The sequence below is a fragment of the Equus przewalskii genome, chromosome 14 (assembly GCF_037783145.1).
Source record: "Equus przewalskii isolate Varuska chromosome 14, EquPr2, whole genome shotgun sequence".
Lineage (NCBI taxonomy): Eukaryota > Metazoa > Chordata > Mammalia > Perissodactyla > Equidae > Equus > Equus przewalskii.
In genome coordinates, this window is record NC_091844.1 from 54,373,029 (window position 1) to 54,387,327 (window position 14,299).

A 14,299-nucleotide genomic window follows, 5' to 3' on the forward strand; every position below is an offset into this window, starting at 1 on the left:
TCTCACTCCAGCCTCTGCTCAGGCCCATCCAACTCTTCAGAGTATGACTGAGCTTCCCTCTGAAATGCCCAAGAAAACCTGAGTTTTGCCCCCACTGAAATATGGATGAATCTTACTTTACCGTAAATGTCTATGTGTGGACTTTACATTAATTCGGAGTTTAAAGTTACTTCTGTAGTAGTAAAATCACTTTATTCTTTTAGAGAAAAGAAAAGAGGGGGAAAATGTGAGAGGAGATGCAATTTCTACTTGAAGCAGTTAGCAGAGAAGTTTCTCCACCCTGTTATTTCTGCTCCTCACATCCCGTTTCTCAGTCCCCACATTCCAGGAGCCTTTGCTCCACAGGAATCAGCTCAGAAACTCTACATTGAGGGAGTTCAAATTCCACAGCAGCTGGGGGGGGTGAATGGGTGGGTGAAGTGTGTTCTTGGCATCCCCAGGAACACTTAAAGCCTTTTTCTAGAGAAATATGGTTTATTCATGGTGGTTAATTCTTCAGGATTATACTTCAGTACAATTACGGGTTAAATGTATTGTTCTAGACCTGACCACCATGTATTTTTTTCCTGTGGAAAAAAATGTCCAAACAACCAATTAACAAACAAATTTTTAGAGGAATGACTCTTTATAAGTTGTGACGAGCTTTTTTTGTAAATTGAGAGTTAAATTCATTTTGAAGCTACTGCAGTATTTGACTTTAAGGACACACACACACACACAACTCCAGAACATTTAAAATAAATTTTTAGAACACAGTCCATTCAACTCACCCGTATGAAATAAGCTCCACTAAGGAGCTTATTATGAAATCATGGGAGAACCCCATGATTTATACATGTTGTCTAAGTGTCAATATGCATACATACGTATTAAAACTACCATTTGCCAAAACAGCTTCCTTTTATATGGCTAAAACAAAGCAACACTGAAGACAAAACATGAATGCAAGAGAAGGAGGTAATAACTACCATTTTCACTAGTAGTACACCTCAGCTTTGACAATGAAAACATTAGGTATTTCTTGAAGATTATTCAAAAGATAATGCTCAAAATGGGTTTTGTAAATCATTTATTATGATTGAAAGGGAAGAAAATGATAGGAGACAAATATTACAATTAAACACGTAACATTATTCTCTTCTAACCAATCATAATAACATACTTTGAATTTTTTAAATGGCTATATAAGTAATTTCCCAGAAAATAAAATTTTCACATCATCAGTTACAGAAAATTGATTTCTTTCCATCAAAATATTTTATCTCTGCTCTATCAAAAATAAATGCAAGTCTAGGGTACTACCATTTAAGCTAAGCCTTCAGTACATGTTTAAATTTGAAGATTTTGGGGTGGCTTACCAGATGGTGAACTAACTATAGCTTGATAATAAAGTCCTCACACATATGTAACAGCTCTGCCAAGCCTCTGGCTCACCAACTAATGATTATTAAATGGTTTTCTGGGAACTCAGAAACTCTATTGTATTCCAGCCAAAAGGCTTCTGAGAGTCATCCCAAACTGGTAACCAGTTTATTCTCAAAAACTAATTTGCTTATGCAGTGAGTGGTTGTGGCTCAAGAGATTTAGGGGAAATAGTAAATGGAAATTTATTTCTATGGGGTTTTTTGACCTTTTTGTCATTACCAGTAAAGCAAAACCTTACTATTTTTTTTTAAAGATTGGCACCTGAGCTAACAACTGTTGCCAATCTTTTTTTTTTCTTCTTCTCCCCAAAGCCCCCCCAGTACATAGTTGTATAATCTAGTTGTGAGTCCTTCTGGCTGTGCTATGTGGGATGCCACCTCAGCATGTCCTGATGAGCAGTGCCACGTCGGCGCCCAGGATCCGAACCGGCGAAACCCTGGGCTGCCAAAGCAGAGCACAAACTTAACCACTAGGCCACGGGGCCAGCCCCCAAAACCTTACTTGGGCAGTGTATTTCTTGGCTCTGCCCTTTCTAAGGATGCTAATATGTAATGGAACATTTTTAAAAGGCTTAATGTAAGAACAGTACATTGCCATAGGGAGAAAGCAGCAAAGAAGAAACCATGAAGGCTCTGCCAACAAATGAATTCAGCAGCTAACATTTTTTTTTCAAATTGGTTAAAAAAATACCACACACAAAGTGATAAATATATTTCCAAAAAATAAATACAAATATTCTACACATAAATAAAATTAAGTATACTCATGATTACTATTGCAATCAAACATTTTTATAATATAATTTTCTTGTCTTATCACAGTTTCATTTTTATCATGAATACTAATTACTTTGTTTTGACACATACTGGAAAATACTGACCACGTATGTAACTTAGTAAAGTAATACATTTTTAGACTCTTTCAACTAAAATTTTACCTCCTTTGACAGAAGGATTATTTTCTCTTTTCTTTTGAAAAATACTTTTGGGAATTTAAGTTCAATCTACAGTTAGAAAGGACTGTATGAGGGCAAAGCTTTAAAAATTGTCTTTGTTTTCAAAGATATTATTATTGAACAAAAGAGGGTCAAGATGACCCAGCACCAAATGCAATGAAATGTGGGCAATATTCCAGTGAACTCGAACTATGTTGACAGCCAAGGAATGTTAGGAATCAGTCTCGTTTTAGTCTTTACACTCCAGTGATCTGAAAAGGTGACCAGGTATACTTTCTAATACCACATGGGAGGTTCAGGTCACCTAATTCCCATTTTCTCTCATAATGATTCACAGGGCCAGAAGATTTACTGCATTTGCTCTAAAAATTTACCCCTAAACAGCACCCTGCAGCTGTTTTTTACACTGCATACTCTACTTCTTTCCAAACACAATATCATTAATTAAAAGCACATTTAATTATAGTACTTAATGTTTTGGCAGTGAGCATTTCCAAATAATCAACTGTTTTGCCAAATGAGTTTGGAATCTCCCTTTCTAAACATTGCCAGAATATTTATTAAAAAAAAAAGTCATTTTGCATGATGTGTCTGATGGCAAGAGAGATGGAAAAAATGACAAATTCTAACCCATATAATCTAAGAGAAAATTAGTGTGTGGGAAATTTTGTGTTTCTGTTTTACTACTAGTATTCATTTGAAGATTTAAGAATCAAATAAAAGAGAGTAACTCCTATTATTTTTAAAGTTTGGAATACTAGCCCCTGGGCGCCATGCTGCCAGGGTGTAAATGAACTTAGGTGCAGCAGATGCAAACACTGCTTTGAGGGCGGGGAGTGAATGTTCAGGCTCCTGAGCTTTCAGAGTAAAGTGGGGCCTTTGGTAGGTCTGCTGCTGGACAGAAGGGGCTGACTACCCATAGCCCTTGCTTGGGGTCCCTGGGTCCGAGCTGAGAGCAGGGCTGGAGCAGAGAGGTGGTGAAAGGCTGCTTTTTGCTGATGGAAGTTGTTTATGTAACTGGCGATCAAAAGAGTGATTTCAAGGATCTAAAACAAGAAAAAACAGAATTTTTATGCTCCTGAGAATTTCTCACCACTTCCAAAAGGGAGTCAAGGGATGACCATAGGTGGTCTCCATCTGTAAGTGCCCAAGCTACCAGAACTCCCTTCTCTCTAGATCAAACAATGGAGAACTTACATGTTCAACACCGTCAAGGCACTGACATATTTTCCCATTACTTAAACCAGCAGGAAGATTGGATCTTAGAAAACAATCAAATTTAGTGGCAATATTAGAAAATGTGACAGTCAGTAGTACAACTCTATCAATTATCTTAAAGTTCTATTTGTGAATATATGAATTAAGAAATTCAGTGTATAATCAACTCATTTTTTAAACTAAATAAAGTACTGAGCATGCCTCGATCTTCTGTACTTACCGGCTAACTGCCTTCCTAAGTATAGATTTAATTAAGATAACTGACATCTTTTTAAAAAGCTTCAGATTCTAAAAACGTAGTCTCTTTTAATTGACAATTTTAAGACAGTTAAAGTTTTAGGAAAATCAATTTCTCATTCTTTTTACTAAAATTGGAATTACATGTTAAAATGTAGCCCTTTTACTTATTGCTTTCACTTACAGAGATTAAAGCTACGTAGTTTGCTAAAAATAGTAAAAGAACAAGTACATCTTAATTATAAAACCTTACTCTTTCCCCTAATGAGTCCATAAAGTACATTACCCCAAGTAAATAAGACAATGCATATAAAGTACCCAACAACAATAGCTTACATCAAGACCACTTATTTTGAACCTTCCGTACACCAGGCCCTGGGCTAAGGCACCTTACAATTCCTTTATTTAATTCTTAAGACAAAACAAGGAGGCAGCATCATACCATTTTACATGAAGAGACCAAAGCTTAGCAAGGTGAGGTAAGCCAGAATTTGGCCCTAGGGCTGTTTTATTAGAAGTAAAGTCTGTTTTCCCTTCTGGAATTTAGTTGTTGCACAATAAATGTATTAGGATGAAAAAAAAAACGAGTGCAAAAAGTTGACGGAAAGGCTTCTACTCACCTTGGGTTTTGCCATGGCAAAAAGTAATTTCTCTGTTGGTTTGTCCTTTGAATGTGTGTTGTTAATGACTATCATAAAATCATCCTGGTGACCTCCAAAGGTCATTAGACTCTTGTACACATAGCTGACTATTAACCTCTTCAAAGAGAAGAAAAAGTAAATATGTTATATGCTCTTTACTTTCAAAGACAGATGAGAAATGATTAATAACATATCTCCATTAAAATGATGATATTAATTATGTATAATACAAAAAATTATTTTCTAAAATCAAGTCTATTATGATCCAAAATAGAAGGTAGTGTACTAATTCTATTTAGGCATCATTTACCTTTATAATTAAAATACATTTTGATTCTGAAACTAATAACTCATTGCAGAAAAAGTAGAAAATATAAGAAAATAAAAGCTCCTATATTAGCATGTAGTGGAAGACCACTGTTAATATTACTGTATGTCCTTTAAGAGATCTCTCTCTATATATATTAGGTTGAACAATATGAAACATACTTTTTAAGGTAAAAAATGGTCAAATATTGGCAAATCCATGTGGTTTACCCTGATATACAGATTTTGATATATATAAACAAAAACAGTACTATACATATTGTTTAGCATTCTTCTTTTTTTACTTAATATATTATGAACATTTTCCCATGACAACAAATGTATAACATCATTTTAAGTGATTTTACAGATAATCCTTTATTTAACCAATCTCCTATTGCAAGATATTTAAATAATTTTTGTCACTATCTTAAGCAATATTTCAATGCATATTTTTAGACATATTTTGTAATACACATAATTAATTATTCATTTTGTTATAAATCTCAATAATAGGAATTGCTACCTCAAAAAAGTAAGGAAAACTTTGAGAGTACTTCCAAACTGTCCTCCAGAAAGGTTATACCCATTTAAATTCCCAGCACTGCAGTATTACTAAAACTGCCTATCATCATTCTTTTAAATCTCACCCAACCTGACTGGTGAAAAGTAGAATCTCACTTTTAACATATTACCATATGTTTATGTTTGAAATCGAATTTATTTGATTACTAGTGAGACTAATGTTATAAAATACGTTTATGGAACATCTGTATTTCTTCTGTGAATTGTCTTTTTTGTCTGTTGGTGTGTTCATCATTTCCTTATTGTTTTATACGACATTCATGTTTATAAAGGATACCGACTCTTTGTCATAGATGCAGCAAATATTTTTTCCCAATGTGTTGCTAAAATAACTTTTTCAGTATAATTCAAAGATATACAGCCTAAAAGTAAAGGAATCTGCATGTCTAATGATTAGCTTGCAAGACATTGAGCAGACCATTTCAGCACGGAAAGCCTCAAGAGCTGTAGCCCACTGGTGTCTACATCCTGGCCTGTAAGGTCCAACTCCTGGGATCTAGGGAACTGGTTTACTTAGCTAAGGTAACTCAATCTTGGTGTACAATTTTTGTTGACTTTAAGTCCCTGATTTTATAATCTATCTTCAAGTTATCCATTCAAGAACTAAAAGGCATACAGGAAATATGAACTCCTTCAAAAAAGTATTTTAGCAATTATAAGGAGAAACAGTTAGTATAACACTAAAGGATAGTTTGGTTTCCAAGAAATTCTCAGTGATCCCTGACTATAGCCACAGGTAGGAGAGCCCCCTTCACCTGCCAGGTGAATTTAGAATGCCTCCCCGCCAGGTTAAAAAAAACCAAAATTTTTATTAAGTAATCTAAAACATATGAAATATGGTAGAACATAAAGTAAATTTCAGATAAATAAATGAACATATAGAAAACATAATTTGACTTTATATTTAATCACGTAAAAAGCTCTTAAGATACCATGAATGTACAAGTGAACTGATAAGTGATTTATGGAAAATTATAGAAATTGTTATAGAAACCTTAGTGAATCTGAACTTAAACTTCAGTAACTAAAGTTTCTACTTTGGTGTTATCTTAAAGATTTTCATTTTACACAGGAAGCAATCTACCTAACACTATAAATGAACGGTCATTTTACAAATATAACCATGATTGCAATTGAATCATGGTATCTTAGTATTTTTCTTATACACAATATATAACCTGTCTAATCTTATTTTAAAAAATTGAATTGTAATCATAGTTGTATTTGTAAAATGACTTCATTATATACTATTAGGAAGAATGTTTTCTGTACATGTGAAATAAGATTAAGAGATCATTACCTTGTGTTTATGGTACACTGAGCAATGGAAATAGTTGATTCAGTGCAAAACTTTAGGATTTAATCTTACCATGGAGTTGTATTCTAAGATGCTTAAGCCATCCTCATGTATAGCCAGCCACAAGAAAGTACTTCCAAGTGATGATGGAGTTATGGGCTGTGAAGAGGTGAAAATACACTATATAATAAATGCTAAGCAAAATTACAGAAATACTTTTCAGTCTAAATGAATGCAACATTTGCAACAACAACAAAAACTTATTAAAAATCTCTCTTAGAGAGGAGGTAGAGTGGTCAAATGGAAAGAGCAGTGAATCTGATAGTAGGAGACCTGGGTTTGGGACCCAAATCTGCCATTTATTAATGTGGGCATTTGGACAAGCTAGCAGGGTTAGTCTCTCCTTCCTCAGTGTTCCTACAGCACTCTGTTCATGTCACTCAGCCATATTGCCAATATGGTGGTCATTTCCAGGCCTATTGCAACACTGGATTGTGAGTTCCTGGAAGTTGGAGTACAACCCATCTGGAACCATGGGATTATATATCCCTAGAGCTTAGCTCAGTGTTTGGCAAACAGAACTCAGTAAACACTAAATAAGTGAGCAAATGAGTGAGAGAGTAAATGAGTGAATGGATGAATGAATGCGGAGAAGAAAGCAGAGTTCAGTTGTTGTCTTCAGTCTAATGATTAGCTTACTGAGTGTAAGAAATGCTTTAAAGTGGAAGGAAGTGGAGCAGTGGGGAAAAGATAGAGAAGCCAGTGGTTTTCCTGCCCTCTCCTTAGTGTCTCTTCATTGTTTTCTTTACATTCTTGGGAATTTCCTTATTTCCTTTTTAAAAGACAAATTTATGAAACCTCGGGTTACTGTTATTACTGTTTTATTTTACTGAACTGAAGAGTTCCCCATTCTTTCTTACTTTTGCAAGAAACAACTTGGCACCAAAGAATGGCCACTTCCTGGCTACTGTCAAATAAATTCGCACACAATCAGCAGCACTGTGTCCCCGAAGGGCCATCCATCTGGTTGACAGTCGTTGGCAAAGCTGCCTAAAAAAAAGAAAAGGATAAAAACAAAAACACAAAAGCAAAAACATAAACAGTCTATCATCCTCCCAAGATAAAGTTCTCCTTAAGCCAACCCTAGGCACAATGGGATACGTGGGCAGAACCGAGGTGAAGCTGTTATTTTGTGACTCCCATCTCACCCCTGTCCATCCCTTGTCCTTTCTGTAGCATTCCTTTCACCAAATTCTCATACGATCAGTGGCCTCAGCATGACCTAGGTTCCCCGACCCCCACCCGCTTCAGGCAAATTTTAAAATCTGATAAGCTAACATATCTTAGTGTAAATTAGTTTAAACTTTCATTTTTAAAGAAAAGTGCAAGAAGTTGAGACCAAAGAATGAATCCCTAACAGTGGAATTGTAGGTTACTCCCACTCCTGGCTTGGAGAAATGTTGGATGCAGGGAAATCTCTTAAGTAAAATCACGAAGGCAACCACTTATTCTACATAGGCAAAAGACTGATCTCAATGTTTCCATTTTGGAAAAACTCATGGTGAATTGGATTTGCCTCTATTTTTTAATCTACAGCTTTTCTTTATATGCTCTCAAAAATAAAAACTCTAAATTAGTTGAGTTTAATTTAAAACTTTACATTAAAAAATCTTGTGTAAGAAGATAGTTTATTTTTATTCCAATTTGTTTATAACAGAATACCCTGAGATAAAAACTTTTTGGTAAACAGTTCATAAAATTAAATACATTTGCCAAAGCAATCCTGATAAAAAAGAACAAAGCTGGAGGCATCACACTCCCTGACTTCAAAATATACTGCAAAGCCATAGTAATCAAAACAGCACGGTACTGGCACAAAAACACACAGATCAATGGAACAGAACTGAAAGACCAGAAATAAAACTACACACTTATGCACAGCTAATCTTTGACAAAGGAGCCAAGAACATACACTGGAGAAAGGAAAGTCTCTTTAAGAAATGGTGTTGGCAAAACTGCACAGCCACATGCAAAAGAATGAAAGTAGACCATTATCTTACACCATACACAAAAATTAACTCAAAATGGATTAAAGACTTGAATGTAAGACCTGAAACCATAAAACTCCCGGAAGAAAATATAGACAGTACACTCTTTGACATCAGCCTTAGCAGTATCTTTTTGAAAACGATGTCTACTCAGGCAAGGGAAACAAAAGAAAAAACAAATAGGACTACATCAGACTAAAATGTTTCTGCAAGGCAAAGGAAGCCATGAACAAAATGAAAACAAAACCCACCAACTGGGGGAAAATATCTGCAAATCATATATCTGACAAGCGGTTAATTTCCAAAATATATAAAGAACTCATACAACTCAACCACACACACACAAAAAAAACCCAATCAAAAAATGGGCAGAGGATATAAACAAACATCTTCCCAAAGATATACAAATGACCCAGAGGCACATGAAGAGATGTTCAACATCACTAATTATTAGGGAAATGTAAATCAAAACTACAATGGGATATCACCTTACATCTGTCAGAATGGCTATAATTAATAAGACAAAAAATAGCAAATGTGGAGAAAAGGGAATCCTCATACACTGCTGGTAGGAATGCAAACTGGTGCAGCTACTATGGAAAATAGTATGGAGATTTCTCAAAAAATTAAAAATAGAAATACCATATGATCCAGCTATCCCACTACTGGGTATTTATCCAAAGAACATGAAATCAACAATTCAAAGAGATTTTATGAAACCCTGTGTTCATCGCAGCATTATTCACAATAGCCAAGATGTGGAAGCAACTCAAGTGCCCATCAATGGATAAATGGATAAAGAAGATGTGATATATTTATAAAATGGAATAGTACTCAGCCATAAAAAAGACAAAATCGTGCCATTTGCAACAACATGGATGGACCTTGAGGGTGTTATGCTAAGCGAAATAAGGCAAACAGAAAAAGACAAACACCGTATAATTTCACTCACATGTGGAAGAGAAACAAATACATGGATAAGGAGAACAGATTAGTGATTACCAGAGGGGAAGCAGCTCCAGGGCAGGGCAAAAGGGGTAAAGGGGTACATATGTATGGTGATAGATAAAAACTCGACAATTGGTGGCGAACTTAATGCAGTCTATACAGAAACTGATATATAATAATGTACATCTGAAATTACACAATGTTATCAGCCAATGTGACCTCGATAAAATAATTAAATTAAAAAAATTACTGTTGGGCAATTTTTTTCTTTTATTTATAGCAGGTAATTCTGCTAATAATTAATAGCTAATAACTAGCAGGTAATCCTGCTACAATGAATAATAATTAATTAGAAAATTAATATTTGGATAAGAATGAACAAGATCAAATGGAAAGTAGATCTAAATTAACATTCTACAGTTTCTAGGCCCTTCTTAAATAAAAAGATTGATAACTTCTTAGGATTCAACAATATTAAAAAAATCTCAAGAAAATTGTCATGTACAATGTTTTTCATTTTTAAAATTTTAACAGAAAAATATCACCAAAAAACTAATGTGACTCCACCCTTTAAAGAGTTATAAATAGTTCCTTACCTTAACTGTTCTTCAGAAGAGTCATCTCTATACCTTTTCGGATAAAATTTTTCTATGACCTGTTTTAGAGTTTGGTTTGCTTTGCACTGATTAGTAACATGCCCTGCTGGAGTTGAAAAAGGTCTTTCAAAATCTCCAATCTCCACCTAATTGGAAATCCAAAAAAGAGAAAATGTAGGATATTGAGAAGAGGTTTAAAACAGAAAATAGTTTTATTCCTTCTAAACAATCTTTATAACATATAATATATAAATCTATTCGTCATGATTGTGTGATTATGGAATTTATAACTATATATAAGTACTATTATTAAAATCGAAATTCTATTTGAATTCTAATTTGGAGAAAATCTATAATTTAAACATTTCAGTTCCATTTCTACATTAACCGCCCTAGGTTAACATCACCATCTAGTAGTATTTGCTAAAGGCCACTACTCTACTATTGCCTATAATGGCAAAGGATAATTTTTCATTTTTAATCTACTATTTTAATTGATAATAACAATGCAAAATAGACATTAAAAATGAAAGACAAAAAATTATAAAGCTATGAGACATTTCAAAAAAGTGTTATTTGAATTTTTAAGGGTCTTTACTGAATATAATGGAAGCAAGAACCATATTGCATTACTTTCTTCCTAGATTTTCTCCATAAATGTTACTGTATTCATCCCCTCATTCTATTATTCTGTTATTTCATAGAATAGAGCCCTTCATTCCCCTTTCTCCCTGAATGAATGTTCACTCCTTATCTCTATTAACAGGCTACACAGATGCCATCCCTCATCCACCAATCCAACTACCCACCCATCCACCTCTCCATCCACTCACCCAACCATTCATTCATCCAAACCTATACTGAGTCCCCATAATATGTCAGGCACTGTGCTAAGCGATGCGAGGAAGAAAAATGTTGAGCATAGTTCTTATCCTCAAAGAGTTTATTATTTGTAGGGGAGACTGAAGCATAAACAAATCCTTGTGATAAACTGTGTTAAATGCCTTGTATAGGGCACCAAAGAGGGCTCAAGGAGCAAGATGGGGTGGGGGCATCCAGATGAATGTCCTACTGAACATTCATATCCTTATTTATAGCAGATGAAGGGTTCCATCAAGACTGGGATGGTCTTATAGAAAGCCCCAGGTCTCCATCTCAAAAGGGCCCTCTGCCTCCAGCTAAGCTGTTAGCACAACCAGCCCCTGAGATTCTGACCCCTGTGGCTTCCCTTGTCTAGCTCTTAATCTGACCAACTACTGTATAAATTCCTCAGTTGAGCTCCATCCTTACAGTCTATTCTTATAACTTTCTTGGTTCTTTGACCCAGTCTCTTGTTGGTTTCTTCACTTGGCTTTGCTGTTCAGCTCTCATCCCCAACTCCTATCTAGTCAGATATTCATCCTAATCTCCTCACACCAAATAAAAGTTGTTCATCTGCTCTTCAAATCTACTGAAGTCCTTCCCCCAGAGCAAGCTTTTCATCATCCCCACCTATCACCAGGTAGTACTCAGCACAACTACCTGTGAAACCTGAGACCAGGACTTAACCTTCAAGGATACTGCAGTTGGACAAACAATAGTTACAACCAGAATAGGCCATTTAAGGCAACCTCTTAGGGAACCCTATAGTGCTATGTCCAATATAGCGGTATCTCCAAGCTCAGCGTCTCTCCTCTCTGGCACCTGGTATACAGTGTGGCACAGAATGAGCACAATAAATGTTTGGAGAACAACTAGAAATCAACTCAGATAATTCCCAATATGCCTCACATCAACATAATGCCTTACCAGACACCATGTACAACAATTAATGAATAGCTCCAAGAATTTCCTAATTAAGACAGAGAATATCAACAAGGACCTACAGATATTCAAATCTACAAAAGAAATAACTACTTTCTTCTACAGAGCTCAGATTTCCTTAGTATATTTCATTTATCTTTATAAAAACTACTCTGAGGAAAAGAGATCGGATGCATTATTTAATTTTCCTTTTATAGATGGAGAAATTATGCATTTTAGTTATTAATGTGTTCATAATTATCTAGGTGTATGGTCTAACCTTTCTACCCCTTCCTTAATTTATCTAAAAAATATTAGAAGTATTTATCTCTAAAGTATATTACAATTTTTCTTGAAGAAGCTTTCCTAACAAAATTAAAAGTTAAAGTAAGAAGACTAACAAATTTTAATAAAAATGAGAGTGATTTTAACAGAGAATCTGTGCCTTTAGAGGACTAAAGCATAGACCAGCACATGACTGGAAATCATTCCTAATCCTATGACCAAGAAAATATGTGACCTATTTCTCTCTCCCTCAGCTTTTTATCACTTGCAAAAAGAGAACACTCACTGTAACACTAATGTTTTAAAGTTTGGATGACCATAAAATTGTTATAAAAGTAAACCAAATTATCAACTCTTCATTCACCCAAGAGCATTTATGGAGAATGACTATATGTAAGGCACTGTGCTAGAGACAAAGACAACTGGTATAGCCCTTGCCCTCAGGGAGGCCACAGTCAGTGGTGCAAAGCAGAAACCAATAAATAATAAGAAACCATTGAGGTCAGGACACTAATAGATACATGCAGGACATTACAGAAACCCCAAGTGAGACATTTAACCCACCCAAGCAGAATTCAGGAAGGTTTCCTGGAATAAATGACACCTAAAGTGAAAACTAATGGAAAAGCTGAAGTTAACAAGTGAAAGCATGGGAGTAGAGATGTTCCAGGCAGAGGAGACAAACAAATAAAGCATAAGAGGTAAGAAAAAGTGAACCATATGCAAGTCTGGGAATTGTGCAAAGAACCACAGTTTATGCTTTATTGGAACATAAAGTTCAATGTAGGGAGTATTAAGAGATGAGGCTGGAGAGGCAGGCAGAGTTTAGAAATGAAACTTACATGAAAGTCTTTCCATGTAAACAAGGGAATGACACAGCTAGTTTCACATTTTTGCTCTATCTCCATCCCAGCTACTAGTGCTGCCTAATGAACCACCATGGCACAATTTCCAGGCCCGTGCCTTAAGAAAATGGCAGCTTCTACTTCTTTCTCTTTCAAGATGTTGCTCTTGCCATCCAATCACCATTCAGTGAGGAAGCACAAGTACACATGAAAAGGCCATGGTAAGTGTTCCAGCTGACAGCCCCAGCAGAAGTTCCAACTAACAGCCAGTATCAGCCACCAGATGCATGAATGCACAAGCCTTCAAATGATTCCAGCTCTCAGCTGTAGAGTCACAACCAGCCTTCAAGCTGTGCCAGCTGATGCCATGTGAAGCAGAGACAAGCTGTCCTTACACATCCTTTCCCAAATTGTTATTGTTTTAAGTTACTGAGTCTAGGAGTAATTTATTATGCAGCAATAGATAACTGGAACAATCTCTCTAGCATCCGGGCAGAGTGTGAATTTGTGGGGGACCAGACCAGAGAAAAACACACTAGTTAGAAGCCTGCTGCAGGAGAGCAGGCAGGATGGGTTGATGGTCTGAACCACAGCAATGGTGGTCAGCAGGGGGAGGAGTGAACAGAGTGAAACATATCTAAGAGTTAAAATGGGCAGGGCACGGTGACGGGGATTGCGGGTGAGAGTGAAAGGGAGGGCAGAGTTACTGATGATTCCTGGATTTGAAGCTTGCTTGGGAGACTGAGCAGAGGCAATATTACGGTGAAGATACAAAATGTGAAGGAAGAGGAGGGAAGACCATTAGTTTGGTTCTTGATACATAGAATTTAAGGAGCCCATGAAAGAAGTATGAACTGGAGAGAAAAGCCTTGGGAATCACTGGCATAGGTGGTAGATACAATGAAGAGAATGACAAGATGTCCTGGGATGGTGTGGAGAGTGAGAAGACTGAAAATCCCAGGGAATCTGAGCCGGTGACATATCGTAGAGTTGCCTTAACATTTTCCCTTAATTAACCTGTGCAAAGACTCAGGTGTGGTAGAGACTGTGGGTTTCCTCTTATGGTCATTCTCTCCTCCTTTCTGAGTGATAAAAACCTTTAATTTAGATGGGCTTATTGCTGCCCAGCTA

The 14,299-nt window shown here is 35.9% G+C and overlaps 1 protein-coding gene across 2 annotated transcripts in view; it reads right to left on the reverse strand.

Annotated features, from left to right (window-relative positions):
• Nucleotides 1-1,052: 1,052 nt before the first annotated feature.
• PLEKHH2 (pleckstrin homology, MyTH4 and FERM domain containing H2) overlaps nt 1,053-14,299 on the reverse strand; it is a 102,594-nt gene continuing 89,347 nt past the window's right edge. For both annotated transcript variants that reach the window (XM_008531519.2, XM_070572780.1), the window contains exons 26-30: nt 10,257-10,402; nt 7,585-7,714; nt 6,737-6,823; nt 4,456-4,593; nt 1,053-3,426 (exon numbers count right to left, since the gene is read on the reverse strand). In XM_008531519.2, coding sequence (XP_008529741.2) covers nt 3,241-3,426; nt 4,456-4,593; nt 6,737-6,823; nt 7,585-7,714; nt 10,257-10,402 — 687 coding nt within the window. In that variant the 3' untranslated portion in view covers nt 1,053-3,240. The remainder of the gene's footprint in view (nt 3,427-4,455; nt 4,594-6,736; nt 6,824-7,584; nt 7,715-10,256; nt 10,403-14,299) is intronic.